This window comes from Perca flavescens, chromosome 6 (assembly GCF_004354835.1).
Source record: "Perca flavescens isolate YP-PL-M2 chromosome 6, PFLA_1.0, whole genome shotgun sequence".
Classification (NCBI taxonomy): Eukaryota; Metazoa; Chordata; class Actinopteri; order Perciformes; family Percidae; genus Perca; species Perca flavescens.
This window is the reverse complement of record NC_041336.1, coordinates 2,132,390-2,149,756: the sequence shown is the minus strand read 5'-3', so window position 1 is coordinate 2,149,756 and position 17,367 is coordinate 2,132,390. Positions and strand designations below refer to the sequence as shown.

General features: G+C 38.4%; 1 protein-coding gene across 1 annotated transcript; it reads right to left on the bottom strand.

The window, feature by feature from the left end:
- Positions 1-5,964: 5,964 nt before the first annotated feature.
- On the bottom strand, positions 5,965-11,819 carry LOC114557979 (calpain-2 catalytic subunit). Its single transcript, XM_028581756.1, has 21 exons — positions 11,583-11,819; positions 10,991-11,060; positions 10,658-10,776; positions 10,292-10,425; positions 10,021-10,192; positions 9,837-9,917; positions 9,667-9,752; positions 9,492-9,566; positions 9,181-9,341; positions 8,931-9,100; positions 8,818-8,829; positions 8,450-8,661; positions 8,213-8,249; positions 7,910-7,978; positions 7,748-7,805; positions 7,580-7,644; positions 7,348-7,416; positions 7,155-7,233; positions 6,600-6,716; positions 6,413-6,471; positions 5,965-6,327 (listed from the first exon to the last, which is right to left on the bottom strand). The coding sequence occupies exons 1-21, from the start codon at positions 11,817-11,819 to the stop codon at positions 6,304-6,306; spliced, it is 2,106 nt and encodes a 701-aa protein (XP_028437557.1). The 3' UTR covers positions 5,965-6,303.
- Between the last annotated feature and the right edge of the window lie 5,548 nt (positions 11,820-17,367).

Sequence of the window (17,367 nt, the reverse complement as noted above, 5' to 3'; positions counted from 1 at the left end):
ACTATATTATGACTTCATATGACATTTTTTGACATACTATACTATGACTGTTTTTCAACAACTATAATATGACTTTTTTATCACTTTTTCAACATACTATACTATGACCTTTTGTGACTTATTTCGACATACAATACTATGAATTTTTATGACTTTTTTCGAAATATACTATAAAATTACTTTTTCATATTTTTTCGACATAGTATACTATGACTTTTTTATCACTTTTTTGAACATGCTATACTATGACTTTTTGTGATTTTTTTCAACATACTATACAAGACTTTTCATGATTTTTTTTGACATACTATACTGCGCCTTTTTTCGTCATTGTTCGACATACTATAACATGACTTTTTTGACTTTTTTGGGCATACTATATTATGAGTTGTTTTTGACGTGCCATACTATGACTTTTTATCACTTTTTTCAACATACTATACTATGACTTTTTATGACATTTTTTGTGACTTTTTTCGACATACTACACTATTACTGTGTTGAGACTTTTTTAGTATACTATGACTTTTTTCGAGATACTATACTATAATATGACTATGCTATGACTTTTTATGACTCTTTTCGACATAGTATACTATGACTTTTTATCACTTTTTTTCGACATACTATACTATGACTTTTTATGACTTATTTCCACATACTACATTATGATTCTTTATGACATTTTTTGTGACTTTTTTCCACATACTATAATAACTTTTTTGTGACTTTTATCAACATAAAATACTATGACTTTTTTATGACTTATTTCGACATACTATACTACGACTTTTTTTCCACATACTATACTATGACTTTTTTGTGACTTTTATCGACATACTATACTGTTTCTTTTTCAAAGAAGAAACACTTAAAAAAGCTTTATTTCAGACCTCACCTACTATCCATTAGAATTTCTACCACAAACTTGGTGTCAGAAGTACAATGGCGTGAGGGATTTGGGTCTGGAGGCCGGTTCAACTGTGACTGATGATCCTGGGGGAGAACGTCCCCAGCCTGTACCTTGTGGATGTTTCAGAGATGAGAGGACTGACTGACCATCATCATCTCAAGAGATTCGGAGCACATTGTCTTAAGCAGTGTGAAATCTGAAATAATTCAACTTGGACTGATTTAACTATGACCACTCTGTAAGGTTTGGGGTTTTGCTCTGTTCTCCCACTGCCTTTTGTGGTCCTGGCATTAAGGGCCAAGTATTACATCTGTCGTAGAAACACTAGAACTAAGTAATTACTATGTTCAGGACAACGCAACATTCTGGGAACGCAGGTGGAAAGGAATTAGTGGAATTACTGTAGTGTACCCCCAGTTTTGATACCTTTGGCCATGTGTGTTTAAAGTCTCCCAAACTTAGTTGCTGGTTTGCCACCAGCCTAGTTATCAATAGTTATTATTCACATATTCATCATAAATGTTGATTTTTGCCCTCACATTTCACATAAATTTCTTTAAAGTTCAAGAAATATGTCACTGTTTATCAACTGTTCAATGTCTTTATTAAAGTTGGCATATGAAGGTAATTATGAGTAAAATATTCAAACCAAACTTCATGTTTTTATTGCTAAGCCATTCCATCAAAAGATATTCTTGATGAGTTCTCCATCATTTTAGACACACGTCCCCCAAAAGTATGTTTGCACCAAAATTCAAATAAGTATAAGATCATACCAGTAGAAAATGTAACTACAGATGTGACTGTCCATCAAAATTAAACTGATATGATGCATGACTTACATCTAAGACAGCTATGTTGCTGCTTTCTCTCAAGATGTAGGAATTTTTTTAAACATCTACAGTATAGGCCTCTTAGCTATATGATGTTGTTTCTCTCTGTATGCTTAGCTTGCATTGCCCAAAAATGATACTCATTTGAAAAGACAGCCAAGCAAGTCTGGACAATCAGACAATGAGGAAAAAAACAAACACGCACAGATTAGCTTTAAAAGTAATGTTTATTTTGCAAGTATATTTAAGTACAGTAGATAGAAACAAGCCCAAGAAAAATTACAACAAACACAATGCAGTCAGTGCACAGTATATTATTTCTAACCCGTTGCTTTGATTTTCCCACAGATCAGTTTAATAATGCACAGTGTTGGGAAGGATACTTTCAAAACGTATTTGGTTACAGAATACAGAATACATGCCCACAAATGTAATTTGTAACATATTCCGTTACATTACTCAATCTGAGTAACGTATTCTGAATACTTGGATTACTTCAAGATTACTTCCACATTGAATTGCGTTTTATAAGTGTAGGAATGCGACCATCACATCCAGCTTACTAAACAGGCCTATAATGGTGTGTTCTTTTTATTCCAACTAGCTGAATGTGTAACTGAACAAGCAGATAGATTATTGTATTGGTAGTCCCGAACTGCATACTACAAAAATCTAACCGCGGTCTAAGCTACCACAAGCTAATTTTAGCTAACGTTAGTTAGCATGTCAAACGGGTCTAGTCAGTCTTTAAACAGCTCTGGAGCTAGTAAATCAGAACGTATACGTATAGGAGAATGTAAAGTCCCACGTCAATGTTAAAATAGCAAGGTGACCAGTAAAACTACAGCAGACGACTACCCTCGGCTAATTAAAAAAATAACTTACTTTAAGATGCTTCTTCAGGTTGGATTGGAGTAATTTGGAGCTGAAAGGAGGCTGGTTGTTGGCAAGCAGAGGCTGCACGGCACAGTTAGCTGTATTTCATTCTCCCTGTTCGTTCTTTAATGTGAAATGCTGTTTGAATTTCCAAGATAGAAACTTATTGCTGCCCTGGCTCTGTCGTGCCGGTTCCGACTCCATTGTGACTGATCACGCAAATAGCTATTTTTTTCTATTTCATATCGGGGCATCTGGAAAATGCATTAAGTTGCCTTAATTTATTCAGAGTGAATAAACTCGTGAAACAGAGAAGTATCGTCATGTAATCCACTGGTTTCAACAATGTAACTGTATTCTAAATACCAACAATTTAAATTGTAACTGTAACGGAATACAGTTACTCATAATTTGTATTCTGAATACGTAACGCCGTTACATGTATTCCGTTACTCCACAACACTGATAATGCATCCCTCAACACATTCATGGCACAGAATAGTAGGTATAATCAGTTACTAGAGCTGGATCTCTTTTGTTCACTATTTAAGTATTTTAATTCAAATCTGCTCTGTGTGTGAATCAAAAACACACCAAATACACAAACCTGCATAGATTAGCGATAGAATTAAGTGAACATAAAGAAATTATTTTAGAATCAGTTTCCTATGATACTGTCCCAGTGACTTCCACTTCGCACAGTGTCAGGTATTCTCGTCTTCCCGGAATCACGATGTTGATATAACGACCTTCCATTCCATTACACACAAAGGTTTGGGAGGACCCAGCTGCCATAGACGAGATAACAGCACATCTGAAGAAAAATAAACTATGAGTAAAACTGGCTTACCACACAGACTATGAATAAATCTTACCACTAGTTGTACTTAAATTCTGATCATGCTATTTCTGTGAAAAATATGGCTTTCTATTAGGGAAGTATGTAGATCTCCAGTGCACTAATCTGCTGTAATTTACACAACCAATTTGTAAATATTCAAGCATCCCCATGGCAAGTCGCCCTGATGCGGAAGCGAAACCCAAAGTGTGAGTGTGTAAATTACAATTGCAAATGTCCCATTCACATTTATTGAATTATAGGCCTAAACGGGTTTAGCCTGATCATAGCCTAAGGGCCGATCTTCACCTAATTTGGTACAGAGCCTCAGAGTGGAATGTCAAACATGAATGACTTAACGTTTGTGTTGGTAGCATTTACTTTGAGCTATGCTAACGTTCCATGTTTGATAGCTAGCTACAAAATAGTGTTAATTCGTAGTTTACGCATATTTTAACGTAGTACAATTTTTTTTATAACTTTTGGTCAGGTCTGTCTGGAGAAACTTTTCCAAGTTTTGTACAGATTAGACCCACGACCTAGGAGGAGTTTGAAAAAGTAGCTTTTGGATTTTTTTGCAATTTCCCGATGGGTGTGGTCTATATCATCTGATTCAGCTGAATTCAAGGAACGTGTGCATATGAATGTTTTGAATGTACGATGCATGGTTTGGGAGTTATGGGGCAAAACCCATTCTTATTTTATAGCACCCTCTGCTGGTGGATATGTGTAATTTTTCCTTTTCAAGATATGAGTCACACTCTGCACCATCCCAGAAAGTTTAGATTGCATAACTTGTAAGGTTTAGGCTGCAGAACCCCTTTTAATGCCGAAAAAACAAAAAAATCCTTAGAGATACAATAGAGTTCCCAGCTCCGCTGGTCCTGGGAACTGTGTTGCATGCATATGGGTTCCCAGCCCCCTCGGGCTTGGACCCCTAATAAGACAGAAAGTGCAGTTACCTGGGGTTATCGTTGCCATTGTCATAGACGGAATTTCCAATGCGGATCTCAGCACCATTGATTCTCTCGGGGCAACAATCTCCTCTGTTGGTGATGGTGACAGTGTTGATCTGATATGTCTTCAGGAGGTCCAGTCTCTACCATGGTTTTAAATCTGGTAGTGTGACGCTACAGGATCCCTGTACCAGGTTGCTAGCACGATTTCCATCAATGGCCCTTTCAGGGACCTCTTTCTCATAAAAGGAAGTCTGTATCACGTTTCCAACTCTAGCAATATTAGGATCTAGACAAGGTTACAAAATGTTTCATTAATGACAGGTACAAACAGACAGTCAGTATATTTGATTAAATTAAGAATGTGACTGTCTGCTCTATATCCGACGCCCACATTGAAAAACAACGCAAAAGGTACACCTCTTTCGTTGGAACTTGACGCCAGGGGTCCTTGACGATGCGTCAGACATTTGATGAGTAGGGAGTGAGACTGTGTTGAATCTTTTGGTGTTTGTTTACATCTATTTATTGTACCCACCTTATGTCTTTTCTAAGTGATGCCCTGAACATTGTAGGAATTTGGTCCAAGTTCTTTGAAGCCTAAGGATGAGGGCAGAACCTCAAAGCAGTCACCCTGAAACAGTTGTCCTCTCTCCGGACAGCTTTTTCTCAGAAAGTCCTGGTTGAGGTATTTGGCCACCTGAGAGTTGGATACTATCTTCTGCGATTTCTCTCAGCTGGGCTGAAGTTTAGCTGCAATGCCGGATATTCTAAAAGATTAAGACTTTCTGTCTTTTTACGACTGTCTCATGTGTGCGTGTGTGTGTGTGTGTGTGTGTGTTTAGACAGGCTCTGTGCCGTATGTGCAGCTCCACTGTCTTCACACCCTTTATTGTTCATGCCAAACTTGATCTGGCTCACCTGTCTCATTACTCTGCCTCAGGCTTTGATTGATGGCCCACGATTGGCCAAGATGTTGCCCAAATGGATGGATGCAGTAGCAGAGATAGCGTGGGTGCGGCCGCCCCAGGGCCCCGTGCCAATTAGGGGCCCCTCAAACGCCGCAGATCTTGCGTCGCTTGACAAGAACGGGGCTCTCGACTGGCAAACTGTTTTCTTTGTTCGTCAATACAAACTTGTCAAAACTTGTGTTTTATTTGACATTTAGGCTTACTTGGCTCAACAAGTGACACATTATAACATGCAGTCATCATTTAATTTACCTTTTTCAATTTTAAAATGACTTGGTAGCAGAGGGCCCCGTGATGAAACTCTGCCCCCACTGTACTGAGAGTCTAGCTCCGCCCCCAGATGGATGTGAAACGTGTGCTGGTCCACAAAAGATTAGATTGGTGGAATGAAATCCCAATTATATTTATACCTCATTTGGTCCATCCAATTTCATTACTGCAATAATCTCTCCCCACCAATCATAAACAGTGAAAACTAATTTATCTCTGACTATTTTAACCATATGTGTCTGATCTGTGCAAGGTTTTATAAATTATCGTCTGACAGTCCAGAGGCCATAGTTTGTTAGTTTTCTTATTTTCTTTCATTTCACAGAAGTTTTGCAACAGCTAAAAGAGCCAAAAACATCACATAATAAGACAGAATTGTTCCAGCTGCACACAAAAAAGATTAAAAGAAATTAATAATACATGTGACTGATACATGTCCTCATGTATATGTTCAGCAAATATGATTCAAATTTACAAACAAATTTTAGCCATTTTCAAGCATTTGGAACTTATGGAGTGCATGTGAACTGTCATTGGGTTTACTTAGTTTGTAAAAAATAGATTTTTTTTTTGTGAATTCAATAAATGTATTGTTAATCCTCCAGCAGGTATCACAAAAGGGCCCTGGCTTGTCTTGTCTCCAGATTCAGTAGATCGCCAGGCACAGCCACTGTAAGAGGAAACAAAATTATACAGCAAGCTGTCTAAACTAGAAGTGCTGACAAATCAGCAGCTTATGTTATCGTCTTACACACCTGTTGCATATCCAGCTCAATCTTCCCTGTGTCAGCTCTCTCCAGAGCCTTAAACATTTCTGGTAGAGAGACAGAAAAAAAGGTTCTGGTAATGTAAACATGCCACCGCTCTCAGAGTCTACAAATTAATATTAGATATACTGAATGGATAGAGCTCGTGGATTGGTTATATTTTGTGAACACTTACTGAAGAGCATTTCCAGTTTAATGAGACAACCCACAAAACTGTCAAAGTCTATGGCATACTGAGCGTCGGAATAATGGCTGACAATGGCCTGCAGCACAGCATTGTTGACCTGGAAACCTGTTGAAGAAAAATAGCCATCAGTTAGCATGATGTTCTAAAAGATGTCAGATAATAACAGGTGCCTGTGGGGCTCAGTGGTAAAATACACTACAAAAATAATCATCATAGGTAAAGTACTGTATTTCCAAAGCTGTATTTTTACATTTTCATGTCATATTTTGAATATGTCTCATAACTTGGTATATATGTGTGTAAACTATAGTGGCATACTCTGTTCAAAAATAACTAAAGTATGCAGGTAACATATCTAAATAGCTAATTTGGATTCTTGTCAGGAAAGCAAATATTATCCCTGAATTTCAAGCGATAAAATGTAAACTTGCAGAAATTTTTTTGCAGCAAAGCAGTAAGGTTATGATAAATATTGTAAAACAAGAAGCTTTCAAACTATATAATATTAGTGTATGAGATTCCTCAGGTGATAATGTTTGTTACCTGCTTCAGTGGCGGCGCCTCTCATCTCGTGGGAGTTCATCGTGCCAGAGCTGTCTGTGTCATATTTCTTGAAGATCGCCTATATGACCCAGGCACCCATGTGTTGTGTTAACAGATACAACCAGGTATAACAACCAAAACTCATTTCACTCATTACACTTACTTATTTCAAATTGCATAAATGACAACTTACCAGGTATTTCTGGATTTTGCTCCAAAGCAAGTGGAATTCCATCAGCCCCAATTTGCCACTTTCATCTTTCTGAGGAATGTTAAGGTTCATAAAAAGCTCATCCTGAATGATGAATTTAATTGATTGTTCACATATCTTAATTCCACACAGTATTTACAATGCACCCAAATGTCAACAGTAAAGTTTCAAAACATCAACTTTGGGAGGACAACTTATTTCTTAAAGAGGATACATCTAGCAGACTGACAATAAGGCGACCTGTCTCAATGCTGAAACCATCTGTCTTGATATCAGACCCTGCAAGAAAGTGACACAACAAAGCTAGCTCTAACTCTTACAGTAAGTCAATGAAAATAAAAAGACTACTTGTTCATGTGTGTAAGAGTTTAAATTTACTCACGGTGAGAGACAACTTTGTTCAAAATTTCAACCAGTTTAAAGGCCGAAACCTCCATGTCCTGTTTGAAAAATGCACATTGTAAGTTGTTTTACTGCTGGATTTGTAATCCAGATTTAGAGCTGTTGATGCATTTCTTATCCAATAGTTCTCATGTTGACATACATTGCCAGCACTCTGCTTGAAGAGCTCCTTGAAATGAGGATCCACATCACTCTCAGATAGCTCCTCCTCCTGTGAGACGGAGACAGTATGTTACTCATGTCAAATAGGAGAAGCACTGGCTCTTCAAATTTGATTCATTTTTTGAATATTGTTAAATTTAACACAACATATGTTAAACATTAAGCAATAATCATTTCAAATGGAATGTGACATGCTATTTCATTTAATCTCAATACTAAGGTGGAAAGAAAAGAATGCCTAACTAATGCAAGAGCAGCTAAATCATTCTGTGGATGTTCTTACCTCCTCTATTTGAATGTCAATGTGCGGCTCCAGTGGACTGAAAAAAAATAGACATCGATAGCTTGAACACACTCTGTTGGTGTGTAAATTTTGACTGTGAATGTAAGATTTTTCTGTGACCAAAGAAGGAGCTGGCCTCTGAGCTTTGTCCACTAGATGGCTGTATTACAGCAAAGCTCTGAGGTCTACATTAGCCTGCAGACATCAATCAGTCTCTATGTTACTGTAACACAATACCTGGCTGCAGCCGGTTTCTCAGAGAACACCCTGAGAAGGAAGCTGCCATTCTTGTTCGGCTGGAAGGTCGAGGGAACAATGACATATTCTCCTGGAGGAAGTTTAAAGCGGTTGCACACTTCCCGTGTGGGGACGAAGCAGCTGCTCGTGGCCACAGGTCTCTGTCTCAGCAGGACATCTGGACCCAGGTGAACATTGCGTTGGCCTTTGTACTGAAGAGTAACAGGAGAAAAGGTCTTTTGTAAATGAAACGTCAAGAAGCCACCCAGAAAATCACAATGCAATCAAGCAATACTTGTGACACTTGTGATGTCTATTTTGCATTTCAAATTTCAGAGAAATTTATATATAACAGTTTAACTACAGACCTGATCTGGGACCTGTAAAAAGGAAAGAAACGGAAGAAGTAATTTAAAAAGAAATCAGTCAAATACAGAGCTCTGATTTCATGATAATGAAACATCAAATTATTCTGAGGCACCTTATAAATGGCAAAGCCAATGCACTCAAGGTTGCGGCCGAGTCTCTTCTGCTGTCGCCCATCCTTTTGCATGAGCCCAACCAGAAAGGTACATCCATGCTTCCCATCCAGGGGATCATCATCCACATCCTCCAGGCGCACCACAAACTGAGGGTTGGACGAGAATGTGTCTGGAAGAGACAAAGGGTAATTCTTTATATGAAGTGTAACAGAACTTCTTGCTCAGAGATACATATGGTTTCTCTGTTACCTGAGAAATTGCGGCAGCCACCTGCAGTAGAGCCCACCCTCCACATCCCTTCATACTGGTAATGCTTCCAGCGGGCCACTTTATTACTCAGCAGCGTGTCTGGGGTCAAGTTACAGATCTCCAGCCTGGAGAACTGCTTGATGAAGTCTGAATAGGACATCCTGACGAGAGAAACACATTTCTCAACAAAGAACATTGTGTCCATCACTTTTTGTAGTCTGAGCCTAAATAGTTCATTTGGTGATGGTGAAAATATGTAAAATATTACATTTATAATCCTGTAAATGAAAGGTTAAAGCCAATAGATTTACCAGAATTCTCCATCATCAGCCGCATGGTTCAACTTTGATTTCTCATCTTTGCTGACATTGTTCCATTCACTGGACCTAATTGTGATTTAAAAAAAATTAAATCGTGCTTTTAGGATAATCCTGGAAATAACTAACGGTAGCTGATACTTAAAGGATCTAGAACGTAATTATTTACTTATCACTCCAAGGCCCAGTCCACTCCACCTGACCCCATGGGTTCCTGATGCGAAGCAGCTGAACCGGCTTACCTTGGAAATGAACCTGGGAGAGAGCAACAGCAGGCAATGTAATTTGCATGCAGTTGAAAAAAACAGCATAATATCTACAGTATAGATAATCATATACCTCCTCTGCACCAGTGACTGAGTATGCATGTCCCTTGACAAGTTTGAGATCTGTAACTGCCTCTGTCTCGGCATTGGTCTTCTGAAAACACCAAGAACAACACTTCACTGTTGGTGTGTTGGCTTGCAGGTAAGCATGTGAATCTGTATGAAAATAAGCAAATTTGTATGAAAATAAGACCTACTTTATTAATAGAGCAACCAAGCAGTGAACCCAGGCTCAGGGCCTTCTGCATGATTTGGAAGAGCGTCGGTGGAGCTTTGTCTAAGGTGTAAACTTCTGCAATCCCTCCTGTGAAATCCTCAAACCCCTCAGTAGTGTTTCCTCCTTTCAGGGCCTCATAGCTGCCATACAACCTGTCAGACACAGAGGGATGTGATCAGATTTACCAACTATATATTATAAATTTTCACTGGATTAACATTTCGATTAAGCAAAAAAATAACGATCCATACTTGGCGTAGGCCTTCTCCAGCAGTGCGCTCCAAAACTCTAAGCCCTCCGCTGAGTGAACAAACAGCAGCTTTCCATTTCTTGTTGGTAAACGGTCATCGATTACCACATCCACCCACTCACCAAACTGCCAGATCTGAGAAGAAAATATTACCATCAGTAAACTCAACGTCAAATACTTTTATTACTCATGAGCAAGACAATTGTGTGATCCTTGCATAATATGTTCTATACTCTGCATGTCACAGCATGGCAATATAGGTCAACTTATATAACTTAGTACCAAACACAAAGTACACTATTTCATTGCTTTTGAGCCATCATTTTATGGTCAGTTAGAAGTCAGATAAGAAGGGCATTTGTCTGACCTGGAAGTGAAATATCCCGGCGTAGCCTTCAGTAAAACTCTGTTCCTGGGGCACCACGCGAGGTAGGATGTCCTGGTCTAGAGTCAGACTGGCTATTGCAGCCAGAAGCCAACAGTCACCTACACAGTAAAATCAAAGACATGCTCTGAGATTGAGGAATATGCGGCATTCACCGCACTGTAGCAGATGCTTTAAACAGCATGTGACCACAAACCACCACAAGCTTAATGGCAGAATGGGTGGAGGGGTATGGACCAGGGATGTTTGTGGTTCCCTTTGAAAATCCAACAGACCCCATCATCCATCCATCCATCCATTCTTTCCCTCACTTACCCAGAGCTCCTTGGCAAATGTCCATTCTTGTGGCTCCATCAACAATGAACTTTGGGTTTGAGCACAGCTCCTATATAGAGAACCAAACAATCAAACAGTTGAACATTTGAGAGCAGTCTTGAGAAATCATTCATGGATTGTCCGGTATCACACTACTGAGACAATAGGAGGAAATACAGTTCAATGATTTAGATCTGATGACTACGTTGAAAGTAAAGAAAACCCATATGAAAATAATTCACAAACACATGATTCAACACATTTAGGTAAATTACTATTACTATGGCGAATAGTAATACAGTATGAGGCTTAGGTTTAAACTTCTGTGGCTTTCAAGTGTTCTGATCGCGATGCAGAAAGTAACGAGGTACAGCTTCTCTTTTTTTATATACTGTATATTGTTTTTTACTTCTGCTTTTTAAAGTCTTAGTTTAAAAGATTAAATATTCATAATTCAGTAAATGAAAGAAATACAATACTTAATGTCAAGTCAGTGACAAGCTCACCAACCATAGGATCATTTAAAAAACAGTGTTCTTTTTTTGTTTGGTTAGTTGTCATTGCTTTGTGTGTTTTCTTGGAGGCTTTCTACCTTTGGCCTTTTCCAAACAACCCCCTTGGTTTTGGATGAGTCTGGTCCCAGCTCATTGTAACCCAGTGATGTGGGCTCAGCTGGAAAGCAGTTGTCCTCAAACAGGCGTCCACTCTTCAAACACTGCTTGCGCAGAGTCTCATAATCCTGCTGGGAGAACTTCACTGTTTTCTCGTTTGTGCCAATGCCTTGTTCCCTGTCCTGCTGACGGGCCAGTCGATCTGCCGTGGATGTCATCCTCACCTTGTAAGTGTATATAGCCCTCCTCTCTGTGAGCTGAGTTGGGTTGATGTCTGCTGCCTTTGTCCCAGCCTCCTATATAGCTGTCAAGGGAAATTAAGCGTTAAATTGTCTGCCAGGTCCAGTCGGTTTTGGAGCATATGCATTATGCTCTTGTATCATCTTATATCTTTATTGTGTAAATGCTGATTCAGCAGCATTCCAACTATTGTTATCCTGTTCTTTATTATTTTCCCCTCTTCCGTACATATTTTGGTCGACAGTTAACTTCGGCATACGTTCAGGTATAAAAACTAGCCTAGCCCTGACGAACTTCCGGCAAATTTGAGATTTGCTCTGCAAGTCCGTCTGTCCAAGAGCCCATTCAAACCCATTTCCAATGTCCCCAAAATCGAGGCACCAATCACTACCGTTGAGGCGGGCTTTACACCAATCACAACCGTTGAGGAGGGCTTTACGCGACGACGATAGCGCAGCGACAGCGAGCAGCTTTTTGTTTACATTCAACACAACGACTACCGAAGCGCAGCGTCACCCGGATCGTTGGTCTGATTGGTTGAAGAACTATCCAATGAGCCCAGAGGCATTTGAGCGGCGTCCGTTGGTGACGCCCCCTTTGGAAATGAACTGTCAATGAACCTTTCCCAGACCCCCTCTCAGTTACAACTGAGAAGGGTCGGGTGTCAGCCAGGCTTTATAAAAACCATTCAACTATTAAAATGTCCAGCTCTTTCAGCACATGATGGGACTTCTTCAACTTTTGTTCTACTATTTATAAACATTTTATTTTAACATTAAAGTCAATGTCAATCCTTCAAATCCTTTTCTGCTTTAAAATGTATCTCCTCCTACATTCGTTCACCTACAGACCTGATTCAAACTTTAAACTATTCACAAAATATTCAGCTATCAGGCTATATCTCATCAGTTTTTTTGAAAAAGCTCTTTGTTTATTGTAAATTTCAGGAAATTTCATTGATTATAATGGGTGTGTATTGCGTCAGCTAGAGTGAGTGATGACGTCACTACAGTGGGAAGCTTCGAAAACACCATCTTAGTTCCTTCTCTATAACTCATAGAGTTATATAACTCAACTATAGCTCCCACGCCAACAGTTTTTACTTGTCATACATGATTTATTATGTAAGTATTCTTATTTTAGATTCATCCAATGTGCTCATTTATCTGGTATGAGTATATATTTTTTCCACATCTTTTATACATTCGTAATGTTATTCAACTTCAATGAAATTCAAGTTAATTAAAACCATTCATACTTTTCCAACTATGCTCAGTACTTAAACTTCTTACAGATTTAACCTATTCATCCAGTTTAGATTTAGCAATTTAGCTTTTCAGTATTCACACCCATTTTCTGCTGGAAATGCATTTTCTAGTATCATATAAAAGCTGTTAGAGACTTTACTCTGACATATCTAACATGTCTTTATATTATCATATAAAAGCTGTTAGAGACTTTACTCGGACATATCTAACATCTCTTTATATTATCATATTAAAGCTGTTAGAGACTTTACTCTGACATATCTAACATCTCTTTATATTATCATATAAAAGCTGTTAGAGACTTTACTCTGACATATCTACCATCTCTTTATATTATCATATAAAAGCTGTTAGAGACTTTAATCTGACATATCTAACATCTCTTTATATTATCATATAAAAGCTGTTAGAGACTTTACTCTGACATATCTAACATCTCTTTATATTATCATATAAAACCTGTTAGAGACTTTACTCTGACATATCTAACATCTCTTTATATTATCATATAAAAGCTGTTAGAGACTTTACTCTGACATATCTAACATCTCTTCCCTTCCTAACGTAGCGTGTCTTTTAGTTTTATAAATGTCTCCTGTCTGATGATGTAAGAACTTGTTAAGCAAACACAAAAAATGAAACAGAAACATTATTAAAGTGTCAAAAACATTAAAAAACGTCTAAAGCTTCTTAAAGTTTCTTTCTCACAGCTGAAACTGAATCTAAACCAATCAGAGAAGTTTTAATGTCTCAAAGACAGAAAATAAAGTAGTTATGTCATAAAATGTATATTTACCTGAATGACAGGAGAGAGAGATAGAAAATTCTGAGAACTCCTTGATCTTTATACTGTAAAATATTATAATATCTCATTATACACACCTTTAATACACGCCCACTTTATCTTTCATAGGGTCAGCAGCAGATAACATATTATAATATATTATAATATAGTGACTCATCATCCCTACAGGAGGAGATTAGAGGTTTAATTTCTCTTAGCTTTTATTAAAGTTTAGACATTCATTTAATGTTTACTTTCAGTCATTTAGTGTCTACTTTCAGACATTTAGTGTTTACTTTCAAACATTTGGTGTCTACTTTCAAACATTTAGTTTCTACTTTCAGACATTTAGTGTCTACTTTCAGACATTTAGTGTCTACTTTCAGACATTTTGTGTCTACTTTCAGTCATTTAGTTTCTACTTTCAGTCATTTAGTGTCTACTTTCAGACATTTAGTGTCTACTTTCAGACATTTAGTGTCTACTTTCAAACATTTAGTTTCTACTTTCAGACATTTAGTGTCTACTTTCAGACATTTAGTGTCTACTTTCAAACATTTAGTTTCTACTTTCAGACATTTAGTGTTTACTTTCAGACATGTTGTGTCTACTTTCAATCATTTAGCGTCTTCTTTCAGTCCCATTAAAAGTGCTGCTGTAAATGTTGAAAGCAGTCTCAGACGTGATGTTAAAATGTGTTTGAACCTGTTGGACCTGGTTCTGAGTCTGGCTGCGGCGTTTTTTAATCAGCTGAAGTTTGTTGTTGTGAGGCATGAGAAGAGAGCTCTGCAGCAATCTAAACGCCATGAAATTAACCGATGAATTACTCTTTCTAAGGCCGTTCTGATATCATCTCTTCCCTCACAAACTCTCTCTGTTGTTCTTCATTAGTTATTCAAACTGGAAGCTAAACCATGAGAGCTTGGTTTGCATGGATGACTTTGGTGATAAAGCACAAAACCGGTTTTGTGTAAGGCGAGAGATAACGTGTGAGGGCACGTGTCAGACAGCGTCTCCCTCTGAGCCTTTAACTCTCCTAAGCTTACAGATATGGCTTTTACAACACATCTAAAGTCCTGACAAGCTGCAAAGATTCCAACCACAATGGGTGCTCTATAAAGCCCTAAAAACGCTCCTTAGCCATGGTAGAACTTAACAAAAAAGAAAAACTGACTGACAGCAACTCTGTCACAGCCTAAATATGAAACTTTTCTTCTGGGGGAATTCCTGAGTCTCAAAGTTGGTGAAAATTAACTTTTGGTTTCTTGTTGCTCTGTAGTCAGGGTGGGGGTCTCTAATATCTCTGTGCTGACGTTTGGGATGCTTTTTTTCGCAGTTTATTTGTTGTTTGTTTTTCTTCAAATGACCACAAAATGTTACAAAACAACCAAACCAATGCAAACTGCATCGACTGAAAGAGTTTTGGTGTGTTGTTGGACAGTGTGGGGGATTCTCTGACTTTGAGACTTAACCTTCACTGCCATCCGTACTTGGATTACTTCAGGATTACTTCCACATTGAATTGCGTTTTATAAGTGTAGGAATGCGGCCATCACATCCAGCTTACTAAACAGGCATATTATGGTGTGTTCTTTTTATTCCAACTAGCTGAATGTGTACCTGAACAAGCAGATAGATTATTGTATTGGTATTCCCGAACTGCATACTACAAAAATCTAACTGCAGTCTAAGCTACCACAAGCTAATTTTAGCTAACGTTAGTTATCATGTCAAACAGGGCTGTCAGTCTTTAAACGGCTCTGGAGCTAGTAAATCAGCACCTAGGAGAATGTAAAGTCCCACGTTAATGTTAAAATAGCAAGGTGACCAGTAAAACTACAGCAGACGACTACCCTTGGCTAATTAAAAAAATAACTTACTTTAAGATGCTTCTTCAGGTTGGAGGTGGAGTAATTTGGAGCTGAAAGGAGGTTGGTTGCTGGCAAGCAGAGGCTGCACGGCACAGTTAGCTGTATTTCATTCTCCCTGTTCGTTCTTTAATGTGAAATGCTGTTTGAATTTCCAAGATAGAAACTTATTGCTGCCCTGGCTCTGTTGTGCCGGTTCCGAATCCATTGTGACTGATCACGGAGCTAACTTTTTCGATTTCATATCGGGGCTTCTGGGAAATGTATAGAGTTGCCTTAATTTATTCAGAGAGTGAATAAACTCGTGAAACAGAGAAGTATCGTCATGTAATCCATTGGTTTCAACAATGTAACTGTATTCTAAATGCCAACTATAGTGTGTATAGTTAGTGTTTTTGTGTATTTTGTATTTGCATGTACTGTATGTGTGGTTGTACTGCTGCCTGCCTTGGCCAGGACACTCTTGAAAAAGTGATTTTTAATCTCAACGAGTTTCTTCCTGGTTAAATAAAGGTTAAATAAATAAAAATAAATAAATAAATAATTTGTATTCTGAATATGTAACGCCGTTACATGTATTACGTTACTTCCCAACACTGACTGCGAGTAGTACAATCATATGGATATGGTTCAGAATTCCTTTAAGACTATCTAACCCTACCACCAACAAAGTCTCTCCAGATCTGATCCAGACATCTCTTTTCCCTACTCTTTTATTGTCCCCCTCTCTTGACCCAAAGATTTGTCTGTTACTTTAAGATATTTCATTAAGTGCATTATGACCCAAATGTTTATCAGGAGAATTTTTGCTCCAGTAAATTTGAACACGTCTTATCTTACACATGCCAGACAAGAGGAGGGAGCGAGGCCAACCCAGGCTACAGGACATTGTTATTCCTACACAATATATTATTCTACGGTACTATACTACAGATTTTTATGATTTATTTCGACATACTATTGTGGAACAATGTGACAGTTATCGAGGCATAGTATCGCTTTTTCTTTTAAAGCCAACCCCCCTTCTTCCCCCCGATAACCCTCGCCCTCTAAGCCCTCTTCAGCCGTACAGCCGTTACAGATACTGTCAGCGGGGCGGATGGTTAAGCCTATATTAGAGGAGTTGTTTCAGATACTTCCCTATGGTTAATACCGTAGGTATTGAAACATTATAGGTTAAAATACTATAAATAGTGTATTATAAATATTAATAGGTTCAAAGGAATTAGCTGAAATACTTCCCTATGGTTTAGATTATTTTTAGAGAGACACACACACCCCCGCATTCACGGGTTCTCGCTACAGTGGAAACCCGATGACGAGACAAGAGGCTTTTGATTGACAACCTAGATGTCCCCCGTATGTGAAATACACAGCACACAGAAGATTTTTATAACCACACAATTACAATTGATTACTCACACTCGGAGAGCTGTCTCTGCCGTGGTCACAGAGGTTTCCTCTCAGCTGGAGAATCAAAGGTCTGCTGGTCAGGTCGGTCCCCGGGGTGGCTGCAAACCACATGGTTAAAGAGGAGGCCCCCACTTCCACTTTAGGGTGTCCCCGCTCACATGGGTAAGGTGGAGAAAAAGAAGAAAGAGGAAAA

What these genes read in the sequence shown, in the direction of transcription:
- LOC114557979 (XM_028581756.1), bottom strand. Translation starts at nt 11,819, where the DNA reads ATGACATCCACGGCAGATCGACTGGCCCGTCAGCAGGACAGGGAACAA. An exon ending in TCAAGCAGAGTGCTGGCAAT is followed by an intron (nt 7,806 to 7,909) that starts GTATGTCAACAT and finishes TTTTTCAAACAG; the next exon opens with GACATGGAGGTTTCGGCCTT. An exon ending in GAACAAAGTTGTCTCTCACC is followed by an intron (nt 7,645 to 7,747) that starts GTGAGTAAATTT and finishes ACTTTCTTGCAG; the next exon opens with GGTCTGATATCAAGACAGAT.